This window comes from Branchiostoma belcheri, unplaced genomic scaffold (genome assembly GCF_001625305.1).
Source record: "Branchiostoma belcheri isolate BF01 breed outbred unplaced genomic scaffold, Haploidv18h27 scaffold116, whole genome shotgun sequence".
Taxonomy (NCBI): Eukaryota; Metazoa; Chordata; class Leptocardii; order Amphioxiformes; family Branchiostomatidae; genus Branchiostoma; species Branchiostoma belcheri.
The window spans coordinates 268,040-288,582 of NW_017802558.1; the positions used below are offsets into that span (position 1 = coordinate 268,040).

Genomic DNA, 20,543 nt, shown 5'->3' on the forward strand with positions numbered 1-20,543 from the left:
GGGATGAAGAACCAAGCAAAGTAGATTTCCGATTTTGGGGGGATTGCAGTACATAGCTGCAGATACTGCATGTGGCTACAAACATTATCATATTTAATACAAAATTCATCATATGACATGAGGGAACCATCTAAATTTAAAACATCATTTACAAACAGAATTCTTCTATTTAGAAAAGCATTTGAAAAGAAAGGTTTTCCACCAATAAGGATATAAGAATTCATACATAAAAGCTGTTGTCTAATCTCAGCTGGAGTTGTGGGGGCCTTATGTTGATATTTATACCAAGCATATACAATATCATATAAGAAAGAATTTAGTTTCAGGTACTGTAAGCTATCCAACTGGAGAAAAGGAAATAATGTATATCCAACAGAAAGATATGTACTTAAAGACCAGGAGGTAAACCAATCAGGATTAAAATATAATTTTGGCATCCACGAAGCTTTGATGGAGAGGGAGAAGGCATATAAGTTAATTAAATTCAAACCACCATTTTCAATTGAGTTGTAAATTGTTTTCCTACTGACCCTTTCTGGACCCCCATTCCAAATAAAGGAAAATATTTTTCTCTCATATATTTTAAAAAAGGATTTACTTGGGGATGGGAGCACCTGGAAAAGATTAGTAAACTGGGAAACAATCAAACAATTTATGACAGTAATTTTTCCAAACAAAGATAAACTTTTGCTTTTCCAGGGGAATAATAATCTATCTAATTTTGCTAAACGGGGTTGAAAGTTGCAGTTAATAATGGACCCCAAATCCCTAGGTATATGTATGCCTAAAAGGTCTACCTCCCCATCTACCCATTGAATAGGTAGATGGGAAGGTAGTTTAAAATTCGTGTTTTTTAAAGAACCAATTTTAAGTATCTTACACTTGTCAAAATTTAAAGATAAACCCGAAAGATGGGAAAAACTTTGTAAATCATCAATAAGGGCATTAAAGGATGCTAATTTGGGAGCAAAGGGGAAATTACTATCATCAGCATATTGAGAAATTTTACAGTGCCTTCCATGAAAAGATAAACCAGTCAACTTTTGATTGCTGCGTATCTTAATGGCCAACAGTTCTACAACAATAATAAATAAATAGGGGCTCAGAGGACAACCTTGTCTAACACCACGATATAAAGTAAAAGGATTTGATAAATAGCCATTGTTTGACACAACGCTCGTAATATTAGAGTACAAAGTTTTAACCCAAGCTATAAACTTGGGGCCAAAGTTGAAAAATTCTAATGCTTTTACCATGAAATCCCACCTCACTGAATCAAATGCTTTCTGATAGTCAGCAATAAAAACTAGACCTGGTTTATCTTCATTTTCATAATGATCAATTAAATCTAATATACGTCTAATATTATCTCCAATAAATCTTCCTTTAATAAATCCTGTTTGATCATTATGAATAATGTCAGAGATAACAGATTTTACACGCAAAGCCAAACATTTAGAAATAATTCTTGTATCGCAACATAATAATGTGAGGGGCCTCCAATTATTCAAAAGTGTAGGATCTTTGTATTCCCCGTTGCTCCCTTGTTTTAGTAATAAAGAAATTATTCCTTGTCTTTGTGTATCTGATAAGTAGCCTTGTGACAAGGAGTAATTAAAACAATCTAGCATTGGGGTTTTAAAAACAGAAAAGAAATGTTTATAGACTTCCACCGGAATTCCATCAATTCCAGGTGTTTTGCCATTTGAAAAGGAATTTATAGCAATGAGTAATTCTTCTTCAGTAATTAGGTCCTCACACGCTTCCAGCTGATCATTAGATAAACGCTTTTCATATTCATCAGGGAAAAAATGCTCAGAATTTTTAGGGGTCAGGGGTATTGGAGGTTCTTCAAAAGAATAAAGGGTAGAATAGAAATCAACTTGTTTTTCTAAAATTTCCTGAGGATCAGAGGTAAAAGTTTCATCCGATATCTTTAATTTTTGAATGTTTTTCCGGGTATAATTTCTATGAACCATGTTTAAAAAGTATTTAGAACTCCTTTCCCCAAATTCCATCCATCGAGCTTTAGATCCAACCAAGATTCCTTGTAAACGGTGATTATACAATAACTCTAGTTGTTTTTGTTTGTTGTCCAAATCGTCGAGCATGGAATCTGGGGGAGACTGCATATTATCAATTTGACTTTGTAAAATTTTAATATCATCAGTTAATTCTCTTTCTCTGAAAAGATATTGTTTTTCTTATAACTCGAAAATTTTATACAATGTCCCCGGAAAAAACATTTAGCCGCTTCCCATACAATATGGGGATTCGCTGTACCAATATTATTTGAAAAAAATTCTTTCATAACCTCCAAGGTTTCTTTACAAAATATTTTGTCCTCTAATAAAGAAGTATTAAATTTCCAATATCCCTTTCCCCTTGGAAATTCTGCAGTAATAAAAGATAGTACAATCAAATTATGATCTGATTTAAATTTTTCTGCAATTATACATTTATTCACTCTATTTATTAAAGAAAAGCTAATTAAGAAATAATCAATCCTACTTGCTTGTCTTCTTCTTCTCCAGGTGTATCTAATTACATTAGGATTTTTAAAACGCCATATATCATGGAGATCAAATTTACATTTCAGTTCAGAAATACATTCTAATGCTTTAGTATGGTAAGCACGATTTGTAGAGTGTCTATCTAATAAAGGGTTCTGTACTGTATTAAAGTCACCTGTAATAATCATATTTTCATTACTCTCTTCAAAATTCTCTAGTTCTACAGACAAATTTGTAAAAAAAATCAGGGGAATCATCATTTGGAGCATACAAATTTACCAAACAAAATCTATAGTTATCAACAGTCAAATCAATAATAACCCATCTCCCATCACTATCTGTCTTAACTTGATGGATATCAGGGTTAATATCATTTTTAAACAAAATGGCTGTACCTCTTTGATTGGAAGTGCCATGTGAGAATACCATGGATCCCCCCATTCATTTTGCCATCTGGTCTCAACAGGTAGGGTAGAGTGGGTCTCTTGAAGACAAATAATATTATATGGTTTATCTCTAAGCCAAGTAAAAACTTCCCTGCGTTTAATCAAGTTACCAAGACCATTACAATTAAAACTGGAAATTTGAAGCTGTACCTGTGTCATGGCCTCTGGGATGTGTCTGGTAAGGTTGGAAATCTGCAGAAGTCATCTGGGTAAGGTGGGGATGATGGAATCATAATATCTCTTTGACTAATGAAAACAAAACAAACTGAACAGAAGTAATCAGTATAACTCAAAAGGAAAATAACACATGTATCGGGATGGTTCACTACATAAACTAAATACAACATCACTAGGTTCTCAGAACCAAAACAAAAACATAAAGGCCGCGTCATTCATGTAGGGCACTGTGTGGCTCCTCTGAACTGTATCATTCATTTACAGAATTCCGCCAGAAGGAAAATATAACAGAAACATAATATAACAAAATATCATAACAATAAAGCAAGCTTGAAGGACTTGTTGATCATTTCCCTTTTCAGCACACGCAGCACAATAAATTATACAACAACCAAAATCAAATTATAAAGGAAAACAGAATACAAATCATGTGCTGAAAGGGCTTCCCCTTAATCATAATTCAGGGGTGAATATCTGTTCAAACAAAAAGTAACAGAAACATAATAGGAATCAGAATTCAAAATTATACCAAATGATAAACAGAGTAAAAAAAAGAACTTCTCATCAATATATGCCTACCATTGTAGACATAACAAAATATCATAATAGTAAAGCAAGCTTGAAGAACTTGTTGCTCATTTCCCTTACCAGCACAGTAAATTATACAACAACCAAATCAAATTATAAAGGTAACAGAAAACAAAATCATGTGCTGAAAGGGCTTCCCCTTAATCATAGTTCAGGGGTGACTATCTGTTCAAACAAAAAGTAACAGAAACATAATAGGAATCAAAATCATACCAAATGATAAATAAACAGAATGAAAAATAAACTTCTCATCAGTATATGCCTACCATTATAGAGTGCCAGTAACATCTTTAACAATAAATACAGAAAATATTTGTGTTTCAGTCATTTAATATCCATCGTATCAATCAAATATACATGTCACATGCCACAATAACTCCTGAGCTGTACACAGTGCATCATTAAATCTGTTACTTCCGGGGACAGTATACATCTGTTCCTGCCAGGAACAATATGCCACACATTTTCTTACAGTATACTGCAAATTTCAAATATCACTGGGTACAAAAATACATAATAGGATACATACATATATATAAATCTATACTGTTATTATTCACGAAAATACAAGATCTACCGCGTCCACTGTTTTCAGAGTTTTCCCATTGACTACAAGGATTGCACTAGTGTCCTTTGGTGGTACTCTGATGAAGACTCTGGCCTCCTTGTTCTGTGACTTAGCCTTGTCAATCTCAGTGTCTCTGGCTGCCATCAGTTTGGCTCTTGCTTGCTGGAGTGGACGTGGCAAGTGTTCGTGTACCGCATACCCCTTCTTCTTGTCTGCGTGTAGCTTCTTCCATGTGGCGAGGATCAGTTCCCTGTGTTGTAGACTCACCAGTCGCACCAGCATGGCAGGGTTGGGTTGACTCTCTGTAGGACGGGACAGCCGGTGTACTGCCACCAAGGGAGGAACCACGCTGATACCAAGATGGCGTGACAGGAAACTGAGGACAACTTGATCCGGGGACTCTTCTTTGTGATACGCTAGGCCGCGGATTATAATATCTGTCTTCATAGAGTATCTCTCCGCAACCAGTGTAGCTCCTAGTTATTACAGTTTAACTCCATCTATGAATGCAGTGGTTTGATTAAAAGTTCAAAATTCATTGTTTAAATATTAACCCAGCCTTTTGTGTTGACTTCTTGGCTCCTATCTTAGCATTTGGGGCTATGATAGGATGCCTAGACCTGTTTTTATTTTTTATTTTATTTCGCCCTGTCGCTTCATATTTTTTCTGAAAAAATCCGAGAACCAACAAATTAAATTGGTGTGGCCTAATGTGAACCCACAGGACAGAGGCAAATGGCAGGCTGCCATCAAGCCTCCGAAGATGGGGAACAACAGACACTAAACCGGATAGTGAGAGAGTGAGAACATAGCAATATACATGTATATTTCAACAACTTTTTTATTTGGTTCATACTTATAGTTACAGCATGGTGAACTGAACACACTGCAGTAGTTTGGTACCCATCAGTGTAAGGCTTCAGCTCAGATTGGGGGTTGTGGATAGACTGGTGCGCTTCCATTTAAAGAGAGACATTGACTCAATGAACAAATGAAGTTCTAGCCAACACCCATTTTTGTGTCAGTTGCAGATCTGGAATTTTGTGGCATGTGGTGGAAAAATTTCTAAACCAAGCCATCAACCTTGGCGGGCAAAATTGACAAGCAATCTCAACCCCATGATTCGCCTGTAATATTGTGATATTGTTGGAAATTGAATTTTTGTTAAAGCTTGAAAATCTAAAATTTACCCCTGGACCCCCCCCCCCCCCCACGATTGCGAGGACTCTCCCCCCAAGTCTGATTATGAACCTGGGCTGACAGAAAAAAATTTGAGTTGGCTAGAGCCCTGTTTTGACCACAACGAACACTGCAGTCTTTCTTTGAGTGCTGACAAATTTTCTAGGTTAGATGGCAAGTACTCCATATCTGCCACATATAACATACCCTGCTGAGCCAAGCATGTGCTCCAGTTGGTGTGGAGCCAACAGTTCTAAAAGCTGATGACAGAGAATTTCAGCAGGACCCCGGATGTCAGGACACGGCAGGCGTTAGGTCAGTCTTATGATGGGGAAAGTGTTGTGTTCTGTGAAGTCCCACTCTGGGGGTGACTGCAACAGTGGACAAGTGAAGCCATGAGTTCAACTTGATACTACTATTTCATACGACAGTTAATATGATACAAGACGAAAAAATCTACCGGTAGTCTTTTCTTCTTCTTCTTACCATATTCTCATAATATAGCCACTTTGAGTTACTAGTATCTTACCTTAATTTCCCAGCAAATTGAATTGGTCAAAGAACACACAGCACAAGTGGAGAACATACCTTGGACTCTCTTTTGTGACCTCCCAGCAGTAGCTTGACGACTACAAAGTTGGTCTTGGCGATCTTACAGAGCGTCTGCACCTCCTTGGTTTGGTTGGGGAAACTCTCGTAGATGTTCTTGGCTTGCTGGAAACATTTACAGGCCTGGACGTAGAAGTCTGCAGGCTGTAGGGGAGGGGAGAACTTCTCCAGAGCTACCATGTCCTGGTGAAATAAAGAAGATTGTTGGGACAGACATAACTCAATGGAAAACCAGTCTATGAAATCCTGTTAAGCCTTTATTGTATCATACTGAGTAGGGGAGTACAGTTAAAGACATCCAATGCAATTTCAGAGCGGCAAAACAAAAAATATTCTGGATGATCAAAATCTGTCTCATATTGACTCATTTGGCATTTCTTAGCACATTTTCTTAGCCCATTTTATACTTAAACCATTTGAAATTGCCCAAAACAAGCTAAGTGAGGAATCCCTTTATTTTTTGGTGCCACCCATAAATAAAACCAGCCTACAATACAAAACAAGCAACCGTTTTCCATCAGCGACATCACATTTTTGCCTCAAAGATATCACTATATAAAATATGGAACAGGATCGATTCAACTTGCTACATTAAAAGAATAACAAGAAAATTGACTTCGAAAATCCAGTTTTGCATCGGATTTCCCTGAAATTGAATTGGATGCCTTTAATATGTTGTAAACCTACACTGTAACCTGCACCTAATTCTGTTTTGTCTGCATTGTAGTAACATGACTTGAAGCCTACAGGGGAGGTTGACTTGCCTGGAACTGTGAATATGGCACCAGTGGGGGGGTGACGATGCTGGCGAAGGGCGCGAAGCGATGCTCATAGCGAACCTGCTCGTTATCGAACTCAAACACCGGCTTCTTCAACCGCTCATCGAGGTAGAAGCCCTGTATGGCCTGTTGAGAACAACATACCGACATTAATATGGTAACAAGTATCACTAGTACATAACTTTTAAAGACATTTCCCTTACAAAATGGGAAATAATGGATAAACTAGAAAGGTAACATTTGCAAAGCAAATGCATTACAATCTAGAAACTACTGCTCTGCATATTCTTACTCAAACACATTTCATATTCATATCTATGGGGACCAGGCCCTCCAAATCTGTCTTGTCAAAAAAATGTAACCTGACACCACAGGGTGTCTGCCACAGCAGTAGTTACCATGGTGACAGACCTCTGGTCCAGGTCATGGACTTTATTTGTTTGGAGAAGAGGGAGAAGAAGAAGAAGAAGAAGAAGAGCAAAAAAAATATGTTTTCCTTCTGCAAAGGTAAAAATAGAAACAGAGAAGAACAAGACTATGATAAAAAAATCCACACTTTTTCATATCCTTCAAACAAATTCTAGTTTATCCACTTTACAAAAGCTTTCATATATATTATTACAAAAATGTATGTATCAAAACAAACAATTATATCCCACATGGATCAGTTCATACCTTGTAATACCCTCCACATAAGCTCTGTTCAGCTTGGCCAAGTACAATTTCCTTGCTTGGTGGTCGGCCTGGAGGGACACAAAGTTTTCTCAACAAGGTCACTACCAGTAACACCAGAAATTAAACTAGAAACATGACATAAAACACATGGCACACATGCTTTCATACAAATTAACTTGTATTGTGTCTTGCATATTGACACACATTTAATAACAGTTATACTGCTGATCTCTATTGGAACATCAGATTTTGTACACACTTTTCACAAACATGGTAGATACATCAGGTAACATGGTATTTCCAGACACACAGATGACTGTGCTTTAGGCCTAGCAGGCACAACAATTTCAGGTCTTGAAATCCTTTTTGTCGGTTACATGCAAAATTGCATGTGGGCAAAAATTCTTCATGTTATTAGCAAAATCTACGTACAAAATTGAATTTCGTCAGTAGTAAACACTAAAGCTCTCCAACATTACATTTGTAGTATATACCTGTATAACAACAATATACATATTTTTCACACAGAAAAGAGATAATAAATAGATTTAAAAATTTCTTTCTTTCACAGTTTTAAGGGAAGTCCGTCTGATTTTTTCAACATACAAAATTGCATGTGCAGGATAAGCAAATTGCAAGTTGCATGTGGGTATTTTGAGCCCTGAACTTGATAAAAACATCTTCATACAGACTAGGATAGTATACTTTCCCTACATGCAGCTCACCTTTCTTTTTCTTCTTGCTCTTCTTCTTGCTGCCTCCCTTCTGCTGTTCCATGTACGCGTCGTGTTCCTGGTACATGGCCTCTGCACGAGACAGGGTGGACAGCAGCCAGCCATACAGAAACTCATACAGATACCTGACAGAAACACAGACTGTAAGTCACTTTATGTTCAGGGTAGTAAAATTTTACGGTCTGAGAAAAATGAAGGTGGTCACGGAACTATATGTTCACGGTGATAGGGGGAGGGGGTGAAAGACGAATCATTTGTTAAGGGTATTGATTGTAAAGTTACGATAATAAAGTTAGCGGTGACTGTGAAAACCGTGAACGTAAACGTACAGTGAAAATATCAGGAGTCACAGTATTTCAAGTGAACAGGGACCACTCAAGAACTGCTCTTTGATAGAGCACTTACATGTAAATTTTGGACAAGTCAATTATTGAATTTTTTAAATCAAGCTTGCATCTTAAATTCTTGTTGAATGTCCAGTTGAAGCAGCATGTTTTTTTTTCTGTATTGTGGTACCTTTATTTCTGCCATACTACACAATGTTTCCAATCTTCTCCAGTGTTTGTAACATTGCATATGTATTAATGTTCTTGGGAAATTGTCTGGATGATACAAATTACTATGAGGCGGCCAACCTGGAAAGCAGACTAATTGGACACATGACGCCTGACAGTTTTAAAAAAACACAACAGGGCAAACCAAGAAGGAAATCTATGAGTCTGGAGGCAATGTTGGTGTTTAGTTTTAAATGCATCCCGAGCAGTTTTTAGGGCTACTTCAAAGCCAATATTCTAGTCATATACTGAGTTGAAACCACACTATCCCAATGTATATTGACCCTCCTGGAGCAAAAATTCCCAAAAATTCTGATGAAAACGGTTACTGGAAGGGCCCTGGGCTGACTTAAATAAATGGTAAAATAAAACAGAAAATAAAGGTCTCATCTTGGGGCTTGTTTCTGCAGTTTTAAATGGCAAAAGTATGAAATGCTGATTTAAATGTGCTAATGTGAAACAATACGGTATGTGTCAATATCACAAAGATTCCCTTAATCAGAATATTTCTGTATATATATAGTTTTGCCACCCTGAAATCGAATTAGATGCTTTTAAAGAAAAATTTCAAGTAAACCACATTGACAATGCCAAGAGCTGTGCTAGTTGATACAAAACATCTACTTTAGAGAAATTAGAATGACACTGTGTGGTACATGAAAAGGACAAAGTAACACACTTACCAGAAGACATACTGATACTCATGTGTGCTGTACAGCTCCAGCTCCAGACCAGACAGTAGGTACTGGATCATGATGCGGAGGATGTGGTACAGGACCCAGGTGCCAAAACAGGCCAGGTGCTGGCGCTGGGGGTCCACCTTGATCATCATGGAGTGCAGGGCAGCGTCAACCTTGTCTGCCTGTGGAAGGAAGGAAAAAAAAGTTACTCCTTGGGTTAAAGACAAATAGCAGATGATGAAAATTTTCTTATGGTCTGAAATGGGATATTTTCCTTTGAAAGCACTGATGGAAATCAACATTACTGTGGGCTACATAAACACAAGAAATATACAGTCAAACTTGCCCAGCGACCACCACTATAACACAGTGATCTGCATGGCCACAATAGCTACTTTTTCGCAGTCCCGATTTTGTCTTCATACATGTACTGTTGTAAGCATTTAGGGACTTGTTCACCTTGACCACAACCGGGAATATTTGAGACCGCACATAGCCCAATCTCTGCCAAGGACGACTGCATCATTTTCAAGCATGTAGCAGAAAACATTTTTTGATGATAAGGAGCAAGAAACCTTGATGGCCAGTTTCCAATTGATTTTGAGAATAGACAGTCTTTGCACAATGTAAATTGTGCCAGCTGGGTTACTTTGGCTCAATGGGGTAGTCTATTGCTGTGGTTTACTTGCTCTCTGTATTGTCTTGTTGCCATACTTTTTGTACAAGACGACCATGTTTCCTCAGGCCCCTGGGTGGTTGTTAAGTTTCACTTTATTCAGTCAGCTACTGGAGTAAACATACGTAGTATTCCATGAAATTCTATTAAACTTTTTGAGAATGACAAATCCATCATTATCTCCCTCAAGTCTAAAGCTGTCACCTCGTCCTGTAGACTGGACAGGTCCTCCAGTATGTGTCCCAACTTGTCCCTCTGTCTGGCTCGGTTGTGCCCGTGGATCTGTAACAGGTTACTGAAGGGCTGCAGGGAAGCAAGGGGAGATGTCAGTGACAGCAATCACACATAGTAGTTATCATGTTTACAGAAGGAAAACATATTGTTTCCCCTTCTTCTCCAAACCAACGAGGTCAATGACCCAAACCAGATGTCTGTCACCATGGTAACTGGTGTTGGGTTACATCATGTTGCAATTCTATAGCAGGAAGGATTTAGACTCGACTGGAAGGATTTAGACTCAATCCATATAATATGGATTTGTTTGAGTAAGAATTAACAGAGCAGACCATATGCGGAGGGAAACATTATGCATTTCTATTTCACTCATGAATCTTTATTCTTGCTAAAAGAGTTATCTGTGGGTACATATTCAAGATAAAGGGCAGATAGCATCTTCCTCATGGATTATCCTATGGAAGCAAAAGTCATCTAAAATTCTGTTTAGTGTAGTTAGGCCATGTTAATTTGATTATACGGATTGACATCCTCTGGGAACTAGCCTAACCTGAATCTTAAATAAAAAAAATCTCATCATCAATCTTAGCCTAGTTTCATTTGATAGGCCCAAAGATTTAAACATAACACTTACCCTCACTGCTCTGCTTAAGAAGGCATCAACATATTCCTTGGCTTGAGGATTATTAAACACATAAGACCTGTCAAGATAGAAGAAAGGCATTAAATGTGAATAGAATGAATGAAATAAGATATAGATGTAGGCATTCAAAGTACTGTTTGAAATCTGAGGTGTACTCATCAAAGATTCTATCTGAGACAATAATATATAATCAAATAGGTCACATTGATTAAATTTTATGACTGTATGACATCCACCCGCGCATTGATTTTTGCCTGTTCTCAAGGCTCTGGCCTGGGTGCCATCCTCTATCGTCTATGCGATATGGTAGCTAGCAACAATAGGGAGCCGACGGTAACTACAGAGGACAGCACCCAGGCTGCCGAAGCTCCACAGAACTCAGTACAGTGCTGACTCAAATGTCACAAAACTCCAGCATGTGCCAGCTTGTCGTAAAAGTCGCTACATGTATGTACTACAGTACCGCAAATTCACAATACCAGCTGAATTCCTGTGGTTTAGCAGCACTTTTTTGCTGGAATTTGTTTTATTCGCCGATGCGCACTAGTTTGCGGGTCTTTAGAGGATGTCATCCATGAATAATTAAGTCAGTGTAGCGTTACGGAAATTTTTTAAAAACTGCTTGACAAGAATTCTACTTCAGTTCAGAGTATTTAATACACCTCCCTGAAACTGTGACAATCTATACTGGCTATTCACATTCAAAGAGGATACCTGTACCTGGGTATAAGGGCTGGTGGATAGTTGAAGGCTCTCACAGCCTCTCGTAAGGCCTCTCTGAATGGCAGAGTGCCAAAAACCTTCCTGTCTGTAGACACAGCAAGAACCTGCAGACAGGAATGCAATTATTCCTCTCTGTACATGATTTTAAAAGTAGACTGTGTGTACATGGCATGTTGTGTATTTTTTCTAAGATGAGGGGGAGAAAAACTTCCTATAAAGAAGAATACAGAGATCTCATACCTCCATGAAATATTTAGATGGTAATGGTGACTGTGTGTTCTTCTCATTCACCATGTGTAACAACTACACCATGTTATCTTTCTTTATTGTGCAAGGCAAACGACTTCAGCTGTCAAGGAGGTCATGTAATGAAAAACAGTGAGTGCTATACAAGATGTAGAGTGCATGACGTCATTAATGACTTTCTCTGGGTCAGACTGAACGCAACCATATCCATTACAACCTGACCTAAGGGCCATGCAGACACACACACGGACACACATAGACAAACCAAAAACAAAAATCTTCATTTTTCACAGAGGCACCTAGAATTGGACTGAGATGTCCATTTTATCACAGGAAAGAAGCAAGGCTACCCGTATTGTCCCAATATGTAAACTACATCTACTGACACAATCTCACAACAAAAAGTGGAGTGCAATCTGTCTTTACCTTCAAGAGTTCTTAACCTGACAAAAGCAGGCTCACCTGTAGTAGTGATCTAGACAGCACACAAGGAGAGGCCTTGCTGAATTCTATGAAGAAGTCCAGCACTGTGTGTATAGAGCTGATGTTCACAACCTCACAGACTTGACCCAGCCTGATCAACAGACCCTGCAATAACAACAGAACAAAGTACTGTACACGTATACTTTGACAGATGGATTTCTATAGTGCTGCGTGTTATAAGATATTGATATTTGTAATGTTTCAATGGTTTGTAACTTAACGTATAATGTGCAGCTTTTAAACAACTTATAAATTGTCTGCGATTCAGTGACTGGGTTACTAGGAAAATGCAATAAACACATCTTGACTCCTGAGTCCTGAGTCTGATTGAAAAAAAATCTGTGTAATGCCAGAGTGCTCGACTCGGAACCAAGAGGTCCCAGGTTCAAGTCCTGACATGCCACCGATGTTGAGCTCTTGGGAAAGACTCAAGTGAAAATGAGTATTGTTCTGTCCTGTTTGTTCTATGTGTGGGACACAACACCAGCAACAGCTGCCTTTGTTCCACATGTATTCTATTGTTACAATCTCAATAAATCAAATTAAATCAAATCTAAGTTGCCAAAAGAGACACACCTGGAAGTATTCCATGGCAGCTTCCCTGCCGACTATCTTGGTGTACCGAGGGAAGGTGGGGGGGAGAAGGCGCTGGTTGACTAGTGGTTCAAACCCCATAATGATGGGAAAATCTGGGACAGAAAAACACAGTTACTGTAGCAAGATACAACCCTAGAGGGAAGGAGACTGTGGCATCTGGAAATAAAACATTGTTATCCATGACATACAGAAACTTTGAGAAGATTACATGAATACATCTGCAGACTGAGTACATCAAGTCACACATTTCACAACCTTCTCCCGAATTTGTTGGTGACTTCCCAAACACCAGCCAACCAAGTTTTGCTGACATTCAGGAGCACTCTGAGCAGATTTTGGCCACACCTACCTTTCTATACGAATTGAAACAAATTTGAGTCAACACGCCAAGAACAAGAATGCCCAAACCCGCTAAGTACACTGTTGAATTACTCCCGATCTGAATGGTTGGCTGGCATGGTAATTTACTAACTTACCGCCGAACAACAGCTAACTATGATCAACCCCTGAATATGTTTTAAACATCCAAATACGTAGCGGAATTTGCAGAACACCAGCCAACTTTGTGCCAGCCTACTCCTAACCATGGATGAAGCATGTTTGGCCAGTGTTCGGGAGGCCAAATTCCTGACTGTGTGACAGGGACTTCATCAGCTGTGGTCTCACCTGGTGTAGCTGTCTCGTCTGGGTGAACTCCATGGTGGATGGTGTTCTTCATCACCTCCAACAGTTCCCCTGCCTGCAGCAGGAGTCTCTTCCCATCAGTCACACCACTACACTGGAGATGGCACAGGGGAAGGTGGAACTACAGTTGCATGAACTACACATTGTTGGGGGAAATTGAGTATGTACTACATGTACACTACACATTGGAAGAAATTCAGTATGTAAAAACTTATTCATGTACATTGTACATGCATAAGTTTACTAGGTGAATTTCAGGTAAAGTAAATCTTCTTTCACAATGTTGATCTGATGCTTATCATTATTTGAGACTCCAAGAACAAGAGTTCACAAATCACTTTTGGCAGAGTGGGCGAAGACGCTACTAACGTGAACTCCATGAAATTAGCACCTCAAATCACCCATGTACATGTATCTGCTTGGAAAAACCCTATTAACGCACACCCACAAAGGCTGACGAAATTAATGACCTGTACCACAAATCCATCAAAATAGGGGTGTTTTCTGAAATATTATGAGTCAGACCTATAAAAACTACATAGTATTACCAATGCAGCAAAGGGGTTGTGACTTACAGCTATGAACATACAGACTGTTTGATTTCTGTACTCCTTGGAAGTCAAAATTAAAAAGCCACACTAACAAACACAAATAGCTAAACTATGACAACTTGATTTGGTCTGTGAGACTGATGATGGGTGGCTATTCCAGTGATGAGTCTTACCTGAGGTTTGTTGAAGGCTATAAGAGCAGTAAGCAGCAGGCGACAAAACTTCATCCTAGCCTGGAGCGCAACATTTTGCTGATGCTGCAACATACAAAGGTACAGTATGCACATTTACTATCTCTGGAAACATTTTTTTAACTTTCTCTTTCCTAAAAGGAAAACAGCATCCTGCAGAGCATAATTTTACTTGACAGGAAAGCGATGGATTTTTAGGTATCCAATGCAATTTCTGGGCAGCAAAACAAAAATCTGGATGAGGAAATCTGTCTGATAATGACATTTACTGCCATTTCTAAGCACATGTTTGTCATCATTAATTTTCATATTTAAAGCACACAAAATAGCCAGACAACAAGCTACGTGAGGCATCTCTATATTTTTTTGGTACTGCCCATAAATACAAAATGTACCAGCCTATGATACAAATGAGCAACCGTTTTCCATCGGTGACATTCCATTTTTTGCCTCACAGATATCAGTATGCCATGGTATAGATTTCATTCAACCTACTACATTAAAAGAATGACCTTTCCAGAAAATTTACTTGCCCTGAAATTGCATTAGAGGCCTTTAAGGGATATAAAGCAAAACAAAGCTTGGTAACTTTCAAATTCATGATGGAAAGTTTTATCCAATACCTCCAGTTCAGTCTGGGGATCTCTCTCCTCTCCCTGTTTACATCTGGTGCTCTGACAAACAAATAGAACAACAAGCGTGTGAAAGCAATCCTACATACAAAACATTTCCCCCTTTGGTGTGTGACAAGACTCTACATGTAGCACAATGTTGATATTTAGTGTACAACTACAGTAACAGTAAATCACTATATGTTCGCAGTAGCAAAAAATTTTGCAGTCTGAGGAAAATGGATGTGTTTGCAGAACTATATGTATATGTTCGTGGTAGCGGCAGGTGCAGAAGAAAGTCGGCACATTACTCGGTTGGGTTAAGGCAGCCTATGGCATACTATGAGTAGTATTTCATACATATGCCTGTAACTTTTGATAGCTTGGTCGCACCACAACTAAACTTCACACAGTTCTAGTAGTACTTAAAACACATTGAATAAAGGTTATTTTGTTTTTACTACTTCTGGATTTTTGGGTTAAAAATCAACATTTTGGTTTAAAAAAAGTTGTTTACTTCATGGCTTTACGCGCAAGCGGTAACAACACCTTTCATCGTGATATTTTACAAGTAGAAAGCCAACCCCCTATTTATTATTTTTGTCCAAGGCTATTTTGTTTTAAATGACAGTTACATTGTTTTTTTGGGCCAAAAAGGACAGAAACAGCTATTTTTCTGTCATTTTTAGTTAAAAAATCGCAATAGTTAAAAAATATCCACTTATATGCAAAATAGCCTCGGACAATTTTGATAAAAAAAGTTATAATACGTAAACATGGATTACTCTAAAGATCAATTATGCTGTTTTCAGCTGCGCGTAAAGCCTTTTAAGTCATACTCCGTGAATAAAATGCGTAACAACGCGGGTTTACAGGGGAAACATACAAAATGACCGCCGGTAACCCCGAATTCGAACACGCGTTCTATTCGAATGACGTCATATCGAACATGGTGGAACATGATTCGGGTTCGAAACAAGTCTGTGGCAATCTTGCAGACACACGCCCGAACTCGAACATGAATATCAGCCTAAGCCGCCTTAACCCTACCGAGTATTTGTTCATGGTAAATGATTAATTCATAGTACAGAAGTGATCACAAAAAATGCAACACAACTCGGTACATCAATAACATGGTTAGAATTTCATGGATTGTAAGAATGACAAAACATGTTGTAAGCCGAACACAGTAGATTGAAGCCATATAGCAATGTCGTTTATGTTTACAAAAGAACACTGGAACACAAAAGGATTTATTTCCTTAACTCACCTTTACTTTTCTGTTAATCTCGTCTTCAACTTCACGTAACATGCCTGTGAATCAAAAGGAAACATTACATTCAAATTTTACACAGTCAAGCAATCACAAAAACTATGGGAGACCTGCAAAAGGCTCCTACATGTATATCAATTAGCAAACCTGTAACCACTCAGACTGACTCTTTGGGGAAACAAAGAATCATTGAAATCTTCAGTACTCACCAGTAACTCTAACATCTGTGACGTTGCAAGCTAACTTGAAACCATAGGTCATGGTCTGGAAGTCTTCCTGTATCAGCAAAAAGGAACGTTACTTAGGGTCTCTAACAAGGGCACATTATTAGATAAATGACATGGCAGGATTCGAACCCAGGACCGCACAATGGCTACCTCAGCAGAAAGCATTAAGAACAAGAGAACGCCAAGTTTTCTGACCTCTTCAAAGACGCTGGCCCTGTTGACGTTGTTCTTGATGAGGTCGACCAGTTTGAGGGCACCCAGAGCGACGGCTCGCATGCACCTGTCCTCCACCTGCTCAGGGTCATGCAGGTACAGACAGGTGAACACTGTCTGGGCGAGGGAGTGGCCTTCTAGCCACGTCACCTGGGGAGGAGGAAGGTGTGGGACAAAGGGCTGTTACAAGGATGATGACATAGTAAATCTATGCGAAAAAATCTTGATGGAATCTGTCAGTTTGTCATTGATTTCGACAGCATGGCAGTCTTTGCGCAATGAGAAACGGCACTGGCTGGGTTAGTTAGGATCAGTGGGACAGTCTATTGTAAAATGGGTGTTCTTGTTCTCTGTCTGGTCTTCTCGCCATGCTTTTGTATAAGAAGACCACTTGTCTTAGAAGACCACATTTCCTTGGTCCCATGGGTGGTCGTCTTAGACAAGTTTGACGGTATCTCTTCTTGGCTTGAAGGGCTCATTTAGGTGCTTTATTTCCTCCATTAGCAAACATACAAGTACAAAAAGGCAAGCATGTAGCTAGTCTTCCTGGAGTAACAGACATATCATACAAATTACATAAATAAACTGAACGATGCATTGTGAGCATCTTACATGTACATGTATTTGCCAATTTGTAAATGTCAAAATCAAATGTTCCTTGCACCTAACAAAAAGCTACATGTAATTCATGACTCTGAGCTAATAGTGAAGTAATAAAGCAGTGATACAACTAAACATGGAGACTCAACTCTCATATATGGGGTAATGCTTAATTTCTTATGCACTACATCTGTTTTGTCCCATCTACATCGTACTTACCATGCTGGATAGCATTGTGTCAATGATACCAATCAGCTCTGGTGCAGTCAAGTCTTTGAGTTTCACTGTTTCTCTCTGAAAAAAAACACCAAATACAGTAAGAAAGAAAAGTGCTGTGAGGCAAAAATGCGATGTTTGAGATTGAGGAATGAAAAAAAACACAACATTTTTTCTTATGCGTGACCAAGTTGAAACCCAGGGTACCTGTATTGCCTGTTGGAAGTTGAGGACCTCCCTGTCTCCTCGGTTTCCCAGCATCCCTGCATCCATCTTTGGGTCCATCATCTCTATAGCAGACATGGCCTCAAACAGCCCAAAACTGGGAACATACATAATTAACATCAGCAACAACATTGCCACATAAAAACATCATCCGTAAGACTGAGCACTTTGAATGAAAAACACAAAGGGGCAAGTAGGCAGTCTCCTGGCTCCCGGGATTCGAACCCTGGCCGCACAAACTAACTAAACTAACCTAACCACAAGGCTGAAAACTAAAAGATCCAGACCAGTTGGACTGGCCAGTTGGTGGTGCTTGAACCTCACTGTTACAATTTCCCTGAAGAAAATTCTGTATTTTTCACAAAAGTATGTTTGGACCTTACACGGACCAACAGATTTAAGATGACTACAAATAATGGAAACACTGGACAGGTACAATCAGAACTTAACACAAAAGATACTTTCAACTCACTTGGCATCATGCATCAGCTCTCCAAGTTCAAGTTCTGTAAGAGATAACAGGAAGGTGATTTTCTTATCGTGGTTTGTTTCACATAACTGGTAAACCGCCTTAAGGCGTAACACACCAGTTTTGTACACGTAAGTACCAGCCGCGTAAGACCGGATTGTAGGGTTAGAACCACTCACACCGGGAAGGTCCCCTACTCTTCTCGATAAGTGCGGTGGGTTCTTTAACTTGCGTGGGGTATGGCTCTCCCCAAACATGGGACCTCCAGTGGTGGGTCCCTTGTAAGCTTAACTTCAAACATGAATTGACATCGCATTACACTCGTGACCGGACTGTGACAGTGTCTGAAAACGTTTTGATGATGATGGTCACTGGAAATGTAGGTTGAATTAACCTCTTTGTCACGTAAAAAGGGTTTCTTTACTCAGTGACTAATTCCAACCCAATGAAACTGATCACGGGTTTACAAGACAGTTTCTGTCTAAACTTATTTTTTATTTATTTATTTCTGTATTCTTTTACCAGGGTGGCACTACTCAGTGTCATAGCACTGCTTTTCAGAGTGGCCCTGGGTACGACACGTATATACACGGAAATACAACAATATTTACACCAAAAACAAATCATAATCGTGATCCATTACTCGTAATCGGGGTCATGCCAGGTCGTAATAAGGGAGGGAAGTCAGAGGTCACTTCCTTACACATGATGTAGTAAAATTTGGCAAAAAACAGTCACAAGTTTTAATATACTCCTCACCTTCACATGACGTGAGGAAGTCCTGTGTGATGTCTGTCCAGTTGTACCTGACCTCTGGTTGTGTGTGCAGGACTGCCGGGGGCGGTATGGGCACAACATTGTTGTCAGTTGTGCTTCTTTCAACACTGTTGAAACAAAATGGAGAATCATTTTCAGATATGCTTTAGGCCTAGAAAAAAATGTCGCGATTCCTGACCCTAGAAAAAACTGCCGACCCTAGCCTTTTTTGTGTGGACCCTGCAACAGAAAATCAAATAAATGTTTCGAGCTGATCGAACTTTTCAAGCTCAATGATCTGACACCCAAGTGATAAAAAAAAAAAAAATATGTACAATCGGTTTTCCAATATTGACATTGAAAATATACATGGCCTATGCAAGTTTTACTTTGTTAAACTGTGATTAGACTTTGGAAATCTTTAGATCTAGAGATCCAACTTCTATAGATCACTAGAGATCCCAAAAGTCTACTACAAGTATCACTAGAGATCGCCAAGGTCTAAAAAAAGATAATCCCTACCTACAGACCCTAAATTTTTTTCAGGACTCAAACAGGAAACACATTTCTTTCCTTAGGCCTTACTCACACATCGATATCACAGATCCAGCAGAACTATCTTGCATGGCTTGCGATTATCTACATGTAGCATTACCAGTATTAGCATGGTATCTTTGGCCAAGTTGTTTTTTTTTTTTTTGGCTTGGCCAAGGAGGTTGGTTTTGCACACCTTGTTTTGTTTCTTTGTTCCGAGGCGAGGTCGCAAATTTGTGTGAGTACACCTCTACTCGTGCTTAAATCCTTTACTTTACATCTTACTATGTTACGCTAGATATCTCTTGTATCAAACACCATCAGGAGATTGTCAAACCTTGCAGGAGGGTCGACTTCACCAGTTGAGTCCAAAACAGAGTCGTCCATCACGTTTTCGGCGGCCATTTTCTTTTAACCCCGAGGTCAACTCGGACTCAACCATTACCGAGACAGGGGTGTCAAAAATATTCTCACAAATTAGGAAATATCCATCACCGAAGAGACAACACATAAAGCCAAAACATTCTTGTCAACTGGGGTGATCAAAGAAGTTCATTCAACATTCTCTTCTCTTCTTCTTTTCTTTGTTTCCGAGGAGCCTACCATTGCTTTACATTTTCCACTAAGGCCACAGCATGTAAATTTTATGGATGACATCCTCGGCAGACTCCAAATCTAATGCGATAGGGGGAAAAAAAACAAGACGGGCCAAAAAAACAAGATCTATACCTTTTAAAATTTTAAAATCATCAACCTTTTTAAACAAGAAATGATATCTATTTTGTGCTGTTTACTGCCAACTTTTATAACATCCATTTGCCACTAAGAATAAAAGTTTTCAATCATGGTACAAATGGTTTTGATTCAGTGGGTACATCACATATAAAAG

The 20,543-nt window shown here is 38.9% G+C and overlaps 1 protein-coding gene across 4 annotated transcripts in view; it reads right to left on the reverse strand.

Moving 5' to 3' along the window:
• Window positions 1-20,093, reverse strand: part of LOC109462409 (N-alpha-acetyltransferase 35, NatC auxiliary subunit-like) — a 24,460-nt gene extending 4,367 nt beyond the window's left edge. The window contains exons 1-22 of one of the 4 annotated variants that reach the window (XM_019758954.1): window positions 19,992-20,093; window positions 19,124-19,248; window positions 18,368-18,401; window positions 17,878-17,992; window positions 17,674-17,748; window positions 16,837-17,004; window positions 16,624-16,690; window positions 16,412-16,455; window positions 15,154-15,204; window positions 14,513-14,596; window positions 13,771-13,882; window positions 13,084-13,196; window positions 12,494-12,612; window positions 11,776-11,889; window positions 11,047-11,113; window positions 10,383-10,481; window positions 9,506-9,684; window positions 8,260-8,393; window positions 7,535-7,602; window positions 6,845-6,985; window positions 6,060-6,263; window positions 5,576-5,842 (exon numbers count right to left, since the gene is read on the reverse strand). In XM_019758954.1, the coding sequence (XP_019614513.1) occupies window positions 5,783-5,842; window positions 6,060-6,263; window positions 6,845-6,985; window positions 7,535-7,602; window positions 8,260-8,393; window positions 9,506-9,684; window positions 10,383-10,481; window positions 11,047-11,113; window positions 11,776-11,889; window positions 12,494-12,612; window positions 13,084-13,196; window positions 13,771-13,882; window positions 14,513-14,596; window positions 15,154-15,204; window positions 16,412-16,455; window positions 16,624-16,690; window positions 16,837-17,004; window positions 17,674-17,748; window positions 17,878-17,992; window positions 18,368-18,401; window positions 19,124-19,248; window positions 19,992-20,059 (2,241 nt within the window). In that variant the 5' untranslated portion in view covers window positions 20,060-20,093 and the 3' untranslated portion in view covers window positions 5,576-5,782. Of the gene's footprint in view, window positions 1-5,575; window positions 5,843-6,059; window positions 6,264-6,844; window positions 6,986-7,534; window positions 7,603-8,259; window positions 8,394-9,505; window positions 9,685-10,382; window positions 10,482-11,046; window positions 11,114-11,775; window positions 11,890-12,486; window positions 12,613-13,083; window positions 13,197-13,770; window positions 13,883-14,512; window positions 14,597-15,153; window positions 15,205-16,411; window positions 16,456-16,623; window positions 16,691-16,836; window positions 17,005-17,673; window positions 17,749-17,877; window positions 17,993-18,367; window positions 18,402-19,123; window positions 19,249-19,991 lie in introns of those variants that run through there. The other 3 variants (XM_019758953.1, XM_019758956.1, XM_019758955.1) reach the window with 3 other exon arrangements.
• Between the last annotated feature and the right edge of the window lie 450 nt (window positions 20,094-20,543).